Consider the following 14781-nt stretch of genomic DNA (forward strand, 5'->3'; position numbering starts at 1 on the left):
ATATATATATATATAGTATATTCTGTATGTTCTGTATAGTCTGTATGTGTGCTGTGTGGGTCTGATATTTTGCTGCTGTAGTAGTGAAATTCCCCAATGTGGTGATCAATAAAATCTATCTCGTCAAATCAAATCTAACCCATTGTTTTGTTCAAACAGATGGGTCTTTTCTTCAGTCTGACCTCCATTACATCACAGAATGTAGGTGAATGACGTGCATGAACGGTAACTGACGTGATGGTAGGAAGAGAACACGTGGGAGAGGGACAGACAGTGAGAACATGTGAGTGCTGGAACCTTACCATGCTAAGTATGTCATGGAGACTATGAAGACGAGCAGAACAAACGCTCCTGCTGCTACTCCATACACCCAGGTCTTCAGCTTCCCATCTGCACAAAGAATCACACACACACACACACACACACACACACACACACACACGATTAATACACAGTAGATCAGGGGTCTTCCACGTTTTTATGCCAAGGACCCCTATCTGAAAGAGAGACTGAGTAGGGACCCTCTACTACATACAGTGTAGAATTGGGCCAAACGGATGAAAATAAATGGATATTATTATATTTATACATCATGTTTTGTTAAAAATACTTATTCAATGTGTAAATTGAATGTTTTTTCACAAATAGGCCAATTTATCTTTGCTTTTAATATTTTTAATTGATATGAATGTATATTTACAGACATGTCTTTTTTAAAAACATAATTTGGCAGCTTCCGCTGCACTAACTCTGAGGAACCCCAAGGGGTCCCGGCCTCCCTATTCTGTGTGACGTTCATTTAATTGTCTGAGCTGAAGGGGGCAGTAGAGTTACACACATGTTTCTGCAGTGAAGAAGGTCCCTGATCATCAACCTACCAACAAAATGAACACAGATAAACCACCTTTAACGTCTGTGTAAAATGTGTTATTGTACTGGACCATTTATGAATATGCTGTGTTAATGAGGACTGATAAAGACGTCATTACACACTGTCACATCTTAACTGTATGTGCTGTACATACTGTATGGAGTTTTATTTTCTGGAAGCAGCTGGTTGTTTCAATTTGCCCTACATGACGAGATGAATATTTTACTAAAATATTCAAATAAGCTGATAGCTGTACATGTACATAACAGTCCGTTTTCCCTTTAATTCCAATTTTAAACAATGTGCGAATAACATCAACGTGTCCTCTTATCTAAACGACAAGACTACTAGGTTGTTTGCCGGAAACTTTAAAAAAAATTATAAATATGACGTTAAAGTTGTGAGAGTCGTTTTAAGCATGCTGTTAAAGCAACACAATTGATTCTTTTGTACCTTAAAATAATGTTTCTATAATCGTTTCAACTCATAACAAGGTGAACAGCATTCGCTTTGCGGCCCTCTAGGCTATCAGCTCACTCTGCCAGTGTGCCAGATCGGGCAGTTTGAATAAGACAGCGGTAATGGACAACTAACAACAAGCCTAAACATGGGTCATAATAAGCTGTTTGTAAATACACCTATACAGCAGGTTTTTTGGTGAGGACCATTTATATATACATTTTTAAGTGTTATTCCAGTTCCATCAGTCATTCCTTGTTCTGTTCTCTCCCTTCTTCCTTGTATTTCCTTTTTTTTTCTAAATGTCTTTGCTATGCCTTCTCCCCCTTTTTCCTTCTTCCTGCTTTCTTTCTTTCCCTTTTCTGTTGCTTCTGCTGTTCTGTCTGTACCCGCCTTCATTCCTAGCTGGCTTGTTTCCTTCTTCCCTTTTCCCCTTCACCCCCTCTTTCTTATTTCTTTTCTCCCTTTTTACCGTCTTTCTGTATTTGTTTTTATCTTTTCTTTTTATTCTGGATTCTCTTCAGCTTCCCCTTTTTAATTTAATAATTTACCTTTTCTTTCTTTCTTTCTTTCTTTCTTTCTCTTTTCCTGTCTTTTTCCTTCCCCCTTTATTCGTTCATCCTACTTTATGTTTTCTTTATTGCTGTTTTTCTTTCTTCCTTCCACCATTTCCTGGTCTTCTGATCTTTTTTCCCTCCTTCCTGTTTTTCTTCCTTTCCTTCTCCTTGAATTTCATCTTTCTTCCCTTCATCTTTTCTTCTTTTCCCCTCTTCATTAGTCTCCCTTTTCTTCTGCTACAATTCCTGTGTTTTCCTTTCTTTCATTCCTTTATCCCCTCTGCCCTTGCCACATTCATCATGTCCTTTTTGTCAAAGGACCCCATTCTGTTTCCCTGTCTTTTAATACCCCCCCCCCCCCCCCCCCCCCCCCCCCCCCCCCCCCCGCCACCCCCCTTTCACTCCTCCTTTTATAGCTTGGTAAGCAATTATTTTGTGTTCTCAGCAATCACACACATTCCTTGAATTTATTCTAATTTGGTACATGCTGATTTTCTTTGTCTCAGTTTGTTCTGCTGTGTTTGCGTGAGAATCTGTAACACTGTATTCTTATTTATATTTTTCTTCATTGTAATACTCCGCAATCATCACGTCATTCAACATAATAATGTATCAGTGTCTCTGCGTCTCGGCCGGCAGCAGCAGATAGCCGCACCACTAAGAGCCTGGGTCTGTCCGAAGTTTCTCCTCGCCACTGTTTCCCCAAATACACGCCCGTGGGAAATTACAGAGTGCGGTCTAGACCCTCTCTATCTGTAAACTCTCGAGTCCTGTTGAGACTTGACACTATAAATAAAATGGAACTGAATAACAACAGCTCCAGCAGTCAGATGTCACAAGATGTGTGGAGGTGTGTTACCTGGGCCGAAGGGCTGCAGGAACCAGGTGCGTCCCGCCCTGCCGGGGCCACTGGCTGCAGGCTGGGTGGGGTTGAAGGCTCGGATGGTCTTGACATCGGCCTTGCTGTCCCCTGCAGTGGGGATCTCCAGCACCGGGATGACTGTGCACTGGTCCAGCAGGCCGTCGGATGTCATCACTTCAGTGTAGCCCTCGTCACAGCCACAAACCCCCGCCTGGCACAGGAAGGAGGAAGGTTGAATACAATGACATGGACTAATCACCCCTATACGGCGTACACCATCAGCCGTCACCAAAGACTTAGCAGTTCTGCTGTGTTGGTGGAAAAACTGCAGCCTGCTGTAACAGCACAGCAGTCACTCAGACAAATATGAGCCCTCTTTCCCTACAGATGACAATAAATCCCAATATTTTTTATATTCTAGTGTTTTAAAAAAAAACTATTTGTATGTGTCATATTTGCCCTGGCTTCTGAGGCTTCAGCCCCAAAAGTTTTCTTAAAAGCCCTGAATCTTTTAGATTAAATCTCAAAACTGTCCGCACCAAAAGGATTTATTATTTTTATTCAGGAATCTCTGTCACGTAAACCTGAAAATACAAATAAAAAATCATTAAAATCATGAACTCAGGTGTCACTATGAACCAAATAAAACAAACACAAAGTGTTGGTCTGGACAGTTGTGCTGTTAGTTATATGTTGTTTGCTGCTAGCATGCAGCTTGACGTCTGACCCCCCCATCTGTGAAATACCAAACTACTTTCTACATTGCAAAAGGCTTTGTTTACATCACGTAAAACTGCAGTAGTACCTGCAGAAAAGGCCTTTTTGTTTTTGTAGCTACGTGTTCATCGGGTCCCGGGACACCACCCTGAAGCTACATTTCAACAATGAAAGAAAGAATGAATGAAAAATAGCAATGCCTAGCTATGTAGGGCCCACATACTGTTGCAGCCAATGAGCACGGCTCATTCACCATGAACCGTTTTTAATGTTCTATCATACTAGAACTACTCAAGAGCTTGAAACTTTGCTCTAATTTTCAGGATTTGGGACAACTGCTTGGATTTTAGGACTGTCCTGAGTTTTTTCAGGATGTCTGGTCACCCTAACGGCAGTTATTAGATACATTTAGCTGAAAACAGGTCACTTGAGCCGGGTACAGAGCACCGCGAGCTGCCACTCGTTTCAGCGGGTTAAATTTAATCCACAAAATATGAGCGTTTTTGCCGCAACGGAAGTTAAGATTACACCAAAACGACTAGTGAAGATTAGGAAAGGTTTCATGATTTGGATTAAAATATTCCTAAGGAACAAGCACTTCCTGGGTGAAAGGCTTTAGTTTTAGGTTGCGAACTCCACTCTCTGGCTTCAAAGTCCTGTAGGTCGCAACCCGTTTCACTACGAACGCGTAAAATACGGATGTTTGGACAGTGTCTGTCCACGTCTGATGAGACAAAAAAAGCACCTTTGGACGTGTGTGTAGAACGTACCAGGGAGAACGGCATCTAGACGGGGTTTAGTGAGTAGTGTGTAAGGGGGAAATTCCGCGTAGGGAGGTTGGTCGGGGGGGGATGGATGTGTCAAACACAGGACTTTCACCCAGGAGAGCGGGGTTCGTGTCCCGCATATGTCCTTAACTGTCCCATTATTGCGTGTCACAGAATCGTAAGCCCACCCACGAAGCTTTTCCTTAAGCTAAAAGCGTCAAAATGGACGCCAAAAGTCCCGACCAAGCGTTTGTTATGTGACGCTAAATGAGACCTTTAGCGTCAATAACAACAACAAAGGCGTCCGTATTTTACGAGATGGGAGTTAACAGGACTTTCCTCGCCGCTGTCGCACCAAATGCTTGCTCCTTTTGTTAGGTCTCTGTAAATTATGAGTGTGGTCTAGACCTACTCTATCTGCAAAGTGTCCTGAGTTAACTTCTGTTATGATTTGACATTATAAAATAAAAATGAAGTTGAAATACAAAGTACAGGTGTTTGGGCATAAAGCAAAGTATTGCCAAAATAAAAATGAGTTTGAGGGAATGAGGGAAACAAATGGAAACAAAACATGTGTAAAAAAGAAAGACAGAAAATAGGGCGCCTGGGTAGCTCACCCGGTAGTGCGGGCACCCATGTACAGAAGTTTACTTCTCAAAGCAGCGGTCACGGGTTCGACTCTGCCCTGCGGCCCTTTGCTGCATGTCATCCCCCCTTCATGTCTTCAGCTGTCCTAAATAAATAAAGGCCTTAAATGGCCCCCCAAAACAAATTATCTTAAAAAGGAAATGCAGAAAATAATGCCACACAGGCTAAATAAACAAGATGGGATGAAGGGAAGCCACAGGGTGGTAGAAAACAGCATGAATGAAATCTTAATCATCCTAACTTGTTGACGCTCTGCCAAATCAGCTCTGGATTCTGTAACTCTCTGCTGATTAACATCTGTCAATCTGTCTCCCTACTCCTTGAAAGTCTCTTGTAAACAAGCTGGGTTGTTGTGACACCAATATCAACCTTACCTTTTCTCCCACCTTTCCTCGTTTTTCTTTCCATAAATTGCCCTCCGTCACTTATACTGTATTTTTGTTTTGCACTGTCTCAATGAAAACTGCTTATATGTGTCTGAGGTGTTCCGACTACAAACCTATCTTGGTTTTACAATAAAATCGGTTACGGTACATTCGGTTACACTGAAAACCAAACATGCTTGGCTGATCGTAGCATCTTCGGCAGCTCACTACAACAAGAATTGTTGCAAAGCGAGACCATTCGAGATCTTCTTCTCTTGATACCAGTAATTAAAACCGGGCCTGCGACCCAAATCCAAGTCTGATTAGGTATTGCCGTGGGTCTTAGGTCTCTATCAGATCACTTGGTGCATCAGAATGTATTGGAGGCAGATAAAGAGCCAGACAAAGGGCTCTATCTAGCACCCGGCGCAGCGCGGCGCAAAGTGTCTTTGCTATTTTAAGAATGTCCAGCGACCACGTCTTAATACTGCGTAATTAAATAATAAGACAATGCAGGGGCATATTTTATTAAACTGCTCTTGGTTGTCATTTAATTGGACGTGCACTTGTAATCAACTGGACTATATCATAATAAATCAAAGTAGCCAAACTGAACTAGAACATTCAGCCATTTGGTGATCTGAAGCTACCAGTTATACTGTGCTAATGTGAATTAAAATTGACCCTAACCCACAGTAAGTGCCATTTTACTGAATCATTTTTCAATCACCAAGCTCTCAATCTCAAAATACTCTTAGAAAGTGATAGGAATTAGTATTTTCAACAGATGAACGTACAGAACTTCAGTCACGGTAGTATATCATGATTAATCAACCCAGTCTCACAGCAGTTTATGAAATGATAACGTAATTTAATCTACTTGAATTTATTTGAATCATGTATATGAACACATTTAGACTTACAACCTTCAGACAGGTTGCTCACGTCTACGTCTTCAAGCTGAGTTGGAGGCCGCGCAGTAACGCTCAGCCATCACCGGAAAAGAGCTTCTAATAGACACTGAAAACAACAGCGTCACATTGTCCAGTTCTTATGCTGTCTGTGGTTTGTCCCCGTTACATTCCGTTTTTATTTATTTATATTTTTGTCCTCCATTTTTTTTTTCTCCATGTCACCTCGGGGACTCCGTACAGTGTGAACTGTGAAGGGCAGGAAATATGACAGGTATTGTTACCTGAGCTGCGGCTGTCTGTGACAGTAAGTCCTGCTACCTAGACTGAATCCAGGGCTCAGGCTGTTTTGTTGCACAACGCTTTAAACTGGAGCAGGCTTCCGTTTTAGTTATTTGTTTAATGTAATCTGTTCTGTTGGTCCAAAGCAAGCATACTTTGTCTTTGACAAAGGAATAACAACATATAGCCTTTAATCCAAAAGGTGTGGATCCAGGCCAGGTCCAGGTCTCTGTTTCAGGGCCGTGCACAAGTGGGGCTCATCTTTACAAATGGGTCTCTTTGAAAAACAACATACATATGTGAGTGTGTGTATATATATGTATATATATATATATATATATATATATATATATATACATATATACACACACATACATGTGTATGTTGCATGTACTGTAAATATGGGTATGAGTATGGATTATTTGCCAACTCAAGGGTTTAATCTGAGAGATTAAAGCCAAAAGTGTTCAGAATCACACTTAGAAAATACAATTATCCTCTAGTATGAATTGGTATTTAGAAAAAAGGTGGAACCAGCGATACATAGGCTGTGGTTGTATAATGTGTAAAGGAAATACATACAGCATCGTTAACAAACCATAGAGCACCTTGATAAATCTATGATTTAACTGTATAATCTTATTACAAAATCAGTTCAGCAACAGTAATGCAGTCTGCTGTCTGTTCTGGCAGACAGGGTGTGTGTGTGTGTGTGTGTGTGTGCAGGGAAGCCACCCCTCCTCCACATCTCTTCCCCGCTCTCTCCCTGGCTCTATTCATCACCCTGCAGGGGGTCCCCGGCTCCCCGACAATCTCTGGAGGATAATCGGCCCCAGATACCCCCGCCGTGCAAACACTACGCCCACCACGACAGAACAGGAAATGGAGATTGATCATTGACATCCCTTAATGGCAAACAAAGGAAGAGAAGTGCGGTTCAGCACCGTGTTATCATTTTTATACATATCCGGGTCCATTCTCTGGAGGATGCGGCTAGAATGTTCATACACACACAGTTAAATGTACCCACATTCCTCTCATCCTCCAGACATCTATCTTTTCCCTAGCAACCCCTAGTTGCTCATACAACCACATGGTACAACAAACACAATTCATCTTCTGTTCTGTGGTGCATAGGGCCGTGTGGCGGATATTTGATATCTCAGTTAGTATTTTAAGGAATATAAAAAAAAATATTTACCAAAATACACAAAACTCAAAGTGATTTGACTCAAAGTGAAGTGATTTATTATCGTTATAATTTTCATCATCGCACTGCTACAAAGGTGGCAGACTCACGAGAAACAAGTTCAAACAAGATTGGCCAAATTGAATATTAGTCTGTGGTGTGGGCTTCAAACCCAGTGTCATGAGCATTTGGTAAAGGAAAATATCCTCTCATATGAATAAAATATTCCTTTTGCGTTGAATTCTGCTTCATACTGCGTGCTTAAATTATAAGACAATGCAAGGGACATATTGAATTGAACTGCTCTTGGTCTTCACTTCATTGGACGTGCACTTATAATCAACTGGACTATATCATAATGAATCAAAGTAGCCAAACTGAACTAGAACATTCAGCCATTTGGTGATCTGAAGCTACCAGTTATACTGTGCTAATGTGAATTAGAAGTGATCCTAACCCACAGTGCCAGTACACTGAATCATTTTTCAATCACCAAGCTCTCAATCTCAAAATACTCTTAGAAAGTGATAGGAATTAGTATTTTCAACAGATGAACGTACAGAACTTCAATCAATGTAGTATAGCATGATTAATCAACCCAGTCTCACAGCAGTTTGTGAAATGATAACGTAATTTAATCTATTTCAATCTCTTTCAGTCGTGTACACAAACACGTTTATCTGTTTTTTTTCATGATGGTCAGCAGAGAAGTCCCAGAGGCTGGTTTTAGAACGGAAGGGACGTCTCCTGTTTCAGCCGATGGAGAAGTCATCAGGCAAAGTCAGCTATAAACTATGGAAATCAAATAATCAATCATCTTTTTTTGTTTTAGTTTAAGACGGCGCATCAACAACCGTTGAGAAGCATGGTAACATTATATGGTGGAGAGAGATGGAGTGACTGAAGAAAAGAGAGGGAGCGCCCAGTGGCGTTTTCGTTAATTCATCTCTAGCGATGCAACTGTAGCAACCATCTCTAACGGTATCCAGATTCATATTTAGACAAAATAAATAATACATATCCAACTTAAATAAGCCTCAAATTTGCAAGTTAGAACTAAAGTTGAATTGTTGCTATGGAGATCAGTGTTGGGCAAGTTACTTTCAAAATGTATTTCATTATAGATTACTAGTTACTGTCATTTGAGGGTAATTAGTTATATTACAATATTAATGTCTCTGAATTGTAATGCTTTGCTCTACTTTTGCATTACCTTAAAGTGTGACTTGGCAGCTAGCGTGTGAATTTCACCACCGGATCAATAAAGTCTCCTCATCATCACTTTAATACATCATAGATTATTTATAATATTCTGTAGAATTAATATGAATATGCAAAGTAACTAAAGCTATATAAAATAAAAAAATAAAGTGGCATATCACATATAACCCAACGTTTTGTTTTTCTGGGTCAAAATTGAAACCTTTTTTCAACGTTTTGGTCGTCTATTTTAAAACATTTGTTGCTTTTCCCCTCGATGTTTTATCAATTTTTTTCTGCACCTTTTGACGTTTTTGTGTTTCTTTTCCCCCCATATTTTTAAAGCTTTTTTTGAAAATGTTACTCACTTTTTTTCCAATGGTATTTCATAAAAAAAAGTTTTTCCAAATGCTATACAATTTAACAAAATTTAAAGAAAGCCGTGGGATGATCATTTATTTCACTTGTGAGCAGAGGTGGGTAGAGTAGCCAAAAATTGTACTCAAGTAAAAGTACTGTACTTCCGAATAATATGACTCAAGTAAAAGTAAAAGTAGTCATCCAAATAATTACTTGAGAAAAGTAAAAAGATTGACGAAAAAAACCTCAAGTAGTGAGTAACTGTTGAGTAACGTCTGATTTATCTTAACACAAGCATCAATCAGAACGACAAAGATAAAAAATAATTATCTTAGGCAATATAGTTCATCCAATCATAAAAATAAATTTAATTACAAAATAGCTTACTTGAGAGACTTGTCACATCAATTTGGATGGATACTGCATGTGTAAAACATACTGATGTAACCTAAAAGACAACATCCACCTCTCACAGCAAAAAATCCAACCACCGCTACGTTTCCTCAGGTTAGATGTTGAGTTGTTGAACGCTGACATGTCCGTTTGTTTGGTAGACCCTGAACACACCGCAAAACGTAGCTGCTGTTTCTTTGCTTTGCTACGAGTGTAAGCTAACCTGTCCCATATTAACGGTCTATGGTCCCGCTGCGGAAACGGTATGGTCACGTGACTGCACAACGACGTGTGTTGGTTAAGCAAGTCACGTTCAGCGGAGACTCTCTGTCAAAATAAAACAACATGAGACGTACGGGGGGGTAAAAACAATGAAGCGTATAACGAGTAACGAGCTCATTGGAGCCTAATGTAGCGGAGTAAGAGTACAGTATTTTTCACTATCTACTCAAGTAAAAGTAAAAGTATAGTGATTTAAAACTACTCCTAGAAGTACAATTTTTTCAAAACTTACTCAAGTAAATGTAACGGAGTAAATGTAACTCGTTACTACCCACCTCTGCTTGTGAAGAGCGTTGTGTTAAAATATGGTTGAAAGAAACTTTTCTGATAAAGAGGGGTTTTTTTTCAAAATGGGTCAAATCTGACCCAAGGACAACACGAGGGTTAAGCTATTACTGGGACGTACAGTAAGGACCACAAATACTGATATACTGTACACGCACACTGATGCACAGCCATGGGGGGCAATCAGGGTTCAGTATCTTGCCCAAGGATATTTAGACTGCAGGGGCCAGGGATCTAACCACCGATCTGCCCCATCAGCATTGATGTGAAAGGATTTCATAAGGACACAGAGATACACCAAGAGACCCCAAAAAAATGCCAAGAGACAACATGATATGCCAGTAGACCCACAGAAGCACCGAAAGACACCAAGAGACCGCAAGAGAAGCCAAAAGACAATAAAAGACACCACAAGAAGCCAAAGGGCATTTGCCATTTACACTCTGGTCCGTTACCGACATTACCGTCCAGGGCAGCAAAGTAGCAGCACTGTGGAAGCTGAAGACTGGATGTGAAGAAAGATGTACGCAATATTTGTCATTACTCACTGTCCAAAACTCACCTCTGTGCACAGGGAGCGTGGCTTAATGCAGGGCGGGTCACAGGATCGGTCAGCCAGCGGCTTGGCTGTCATCGGGCATCCACCTGCGGAGCAAAGGCCAAAACTCAAGTGTCAGAGCTGTTAGTAAATAAATAACTGTGTGAGACCTTTACTTGTAGTCCATAAGTAACAAAATTACAGTCTAGCAACTAAAAAAGTCCATGAACACGAACCATTGTTGTTCCCTGACTGCTTTTCACTTCAGTGTGTGTGTTGTGTTACAAGGAATTTACCTTAAAGATATAATATGTAATATTGCTGCATTAAAATGTCAGACACCTACGACTACATCTGTGTTATGTATTTTGCTTGAGTGCTTACATATCCCATTTTAATCAATGACACAGAGCGTGTAATTTGGTCTCCTGTCATTTGGTCTCCAGTCACAGACTTTGTATAACCTTTAAACCTTCTAATGGCTCTAGCTTCAGGCAAAACACTGGAAACACCAGATAATACGTCAGCAAGTCATTGTAAATCATGCAATGTATCCAGTAACAGATTGTTTTGACACACAGCATAATGTTTCATTGATGATATGCCACTTTGCAGCACACTAGCCACAGTAGAGAGCTAATTTATTGACATGACATTAAAATATCGATACAGTTTATTACAATGTGCTGTAGTGACAAGTGGCTCGGTAAAGTTATAAGCTTACAACAACGTTGAACATGCTCATAAAGTAATATTTAGTAGCTCACATTAATATTCTAAGCGTCTGACAACATAATGGAAAGGATCCCTTCAGACCTTTCTGTTTAACCAGAAACAGCTCTGAAGCTCTAAGGCGGGTGGGTTCAGCGCTAAACCCACCAGACTCCATCTAAAAAACAAATACTTTTAGCGTGTATGGAGCAAACCTATTTTCACATGTAGGTAGATTTCAACCAAAACTAGAGTTGTGTTGGTTGGAAAAGTGGAAAGACGACCAAAAACGTGTATATATGTTATTGCAAATATATATACATATATATATATATTATGGCATGCCGTTTAGGAAATAATATATATATATATTAAGTGTTATCCATCTGAATATTGGAATGAAAGTCCTGAATATATGGAATGAAGTCTGAATATATGGAGGAAGTCTGAATATATGGAATGGAAGTCTGAATATATGGATTGAAGTCGGATAATATATGGATGAAGTCGAATATGGATGAAAGTCTGAATATATGGAATAAAGTCTGAATATATGGATGAAATTCTGATATGAATGAATCTGATATTGGAATGAAATTCGAATATATGGAATAAAGTCTGAATATATAATGAAGTCTGAATAATAGGATGAAATTCTGAATATATGGAATGAACGTCTGAATATATGGAATGAATTCGAATATATGGAGGAAGTCGAATATATGGAATGAAGGTCGAATAATGAATGAAGTCTGAATATGGATGATTCTGAATATATGAAGAAGTCTGAATTATGAATGAAGTCTGAAATATGGAATAAAGTCTGAATATATGGAATGAACTGATTATGGAATGAAGTCTGAATATATGGAATGAAAGTTGGAATACATGGACAGAATGTCACCAAAGGGATACCTTTCTGAATTCACTGGATTTACAAAATGGCATCGGCTGAAATAGTCCAATACTTTGTTGAACTGCAGGGTTTTTTTGCAACAACTGGTCATACTCCAAACGACACAACCAGTTTTGGAAATTAGATACCTCACCTTGAGGATCATATTTCCATTGCGACCATTCTTAGTGCTTATAAGCAATCCTGTTCAACAAACGTTGCCGAAAGAACATTAGGCATCTTCTTGAAGGAATTTATGGTCCTCTTTGGGAGATGTCGGCAGAAGTAACACTTCACACTGGAAGCTAATGGTGTGGGCACGGGATACGGTTACCAGTATTTTGGCCCGTACATGCATTTGCCAGAGTGTTAATAATCTCTTCATTGCTCAAAATAGCTGACACTAGATTCCTAGCCGATCACTCATACGTCCACATTTGTTACATCCTGATTAATCAGCCACAACACAAGATGGCGCCAGCGCCGTAATGACGTCAGCTTTCATTCCAATATTCAGACTTTCTTCCATATATTCAGACTTTCATTCCATATATTCAAGACTCCATTCCATATATTCAGACTTTCATCCCATATATTCAGACTCTTCCATATTCCATATTCAACTTCCTTCATATTCAGACTCATTCATATATTCGACTTTCCATATATTCAGACTTCTTCAAATTCTACTTTCATTCCATATATTCAACTTCATTCATTATTCGACTTCAATTCCATATATTCAGACTTTCATCCATATTTCAGACTTTCATTCCTATATTCATACTTCAGTCATATATCGACTTCATTCCATATATCAGACTTCATTCCATATATCAGACTTCATTCCTATATTCAGACGTTCATTCCATATATTCAGACTTCATTCCAATATTCAGACTTTCTTTCCATATCAGACTTTCATTCCATATATTCAGACTCCTTCCATACTCAACTTTCCTTTCTATATTCAGACTTCAATTCCATAATATCAGACTTCATTCCATATATTCGACTTTCACTTCCATATATTCAGACTTCATTCATATATTCAGACTTCATTCCATATATTCGACTTTCATTCCATATATTCGACTTTCATGTCCATATTCAGACGTTCATTCCATATATTCAGACTTCATTTTTCCTATATTCAGACTTTCATTCCCATATCAGACTTTCATTCCTATATTCAGACTTCATTCCATATATTCAGACTTTCATTCCATATTTCAGACGTTCATTCCATATATTCAGACTTTCATTCCAATATTCATACGTCACCATATTCGACTTCATCCATATATTCAGACTTCATTCCATATATCGACTTCATTCCATATTCAGACTTCATCCATATTCAACTCCATCAATATATCAGACTTTCATTCCATATATTCAGATGGATACTTCATATATAATATATTATTTCCTAAACGGCATGCCATAATAGTATATATATATATATTATATATATATATATATATATATTATATAACTGTGGTGTAAAAGGTGTTTGCCCCCTTCCTCATTTCCTGTTCTTTGCATGTTTGTCACACTTAAGTTTTTCGGAACATCAAACCAATTTAAACATAGTCAAGACAACACAAGTAAACACAAAATGCATTTGTAAATGAAGGTGTTTATTATTAAAGGTAAAAAAAAATCCAAACCATCATGGCCCTGTGTGAAAAAGTGATTGCCCCCTTGTTAAAACATACTATAACTGTGGTATTCCACACCTGAGTTCAATTTTTTTAGCCACACACCCAGGCCTGATTATTGCCACACCTGTTCACAATCAGGCATACTTAAATAGAGCTGCTTGACACAGTAAGGTCCACCAAAATCCTTAAAAGCTACACATCATGCCGAGACCCAAAGAAATTATTATATTATTATATATTATATATATAACGTGCATATTATATTATATATATATATATATATATATATATATATATATATATATATATTTTTGAGTCTTATCTAACACTCAATGATAAAGTGTTAAAGGTTAACAACATGAATTTCTGAAACGTGCTTGTTTTGCCACCGACAGGCTCAGATTAATATTCTAAGTGTCTGACAACATTATGGAAAGGATCCCTTCAGAGATAGGCCTATACCCTACCAAACTCCATTTAAAAAAGCAATACTTTTAGCATGTACAGAGCCACCGTATTTTCATATGTAAATAGGTAAACTGTGTGTATATTTCAGCCAAATCTAGAGTAGTGATGGTTGCAAAAGTGGAAAGAGGACCCAAAACACAATTCATAGTTTTATTTTGTTTCTGTTGACTGTGTATGAACTGTATTTTAGGATGCTAAAATAACGTGGTTTATTTACATGGAGTCTGGTGGGTTTAGTCTACGCAATTTCGCAAATGTTTTTATGTTTTAAAAAAAGGATCTTACTCTTTAACAGAAAGGTCGACCTCCTTTGAATTGCTTTCCATAATGTTGTCAGACACTTAGAATATTAAT

General features: G+C 38.7%; 1 protein-coding gene and 1 long non-coding RNA gene across 3 annotated transcripts in view; one reads left to right on the top strand and one right to left on the bottom strand.

Moving 5' to 3' along the window:
- LOC116701556 (uncharacterized) overlaps window positions 1–2770 on the top strand; it is an 11141-nt gene extending 8371 nt beyond the window's left edge. Inside the window, exon 3 of the long non-coding RNA XR_004334943.1 lies at window positions 2758–2770. This is a non-coding gene — a long non-coding RNA (uncharacterized LOC116701556). The remainder of the gene's footprint in view (window positions 1–2757) is intronic.
- Window positions 1–14781, bottom strand: part of thsd7aa (thrombospondin, type I, domain containing 7Aa) — a 213050-nt gene that overhangs the window by 5695 nt on the left and 192574 nt on the right. For both annotated transcript variants that reach the window (XM_032535292.1, XM_032535291.1), the window contains exons 25-27: window positions 10711–10793; window positions 2747–2960; window positions 303–390 (exon numbers count right to left, since the gene is read on the bottom strand). In XM_032535292.1, the coding sequence (XP_032391183.1) occupies window positions 303–390; window positions 2747–2960; window positions 10711–10793 (385 nt within the window). The remainder of the gene's footprint in view (window positions 1–302; window positions 391–2746; window positions 2961–10710; window positions 10794–14781) is intronic.

This window comes from Etheostoma spectabile, chromosome 14, assembly GCF_008692095.1.
Source record: "Etheostoma spectabile isolate EspeVRDwgs_2016 chromosome 14, UIUC_Espe_1.0, whole genome shotgun sequence".
NCBI lineage: Eukaryota > Metazoa > Chordata > Actinopteri > Perciformes > Percidae > Etheostoma > Etheostoma spectabile.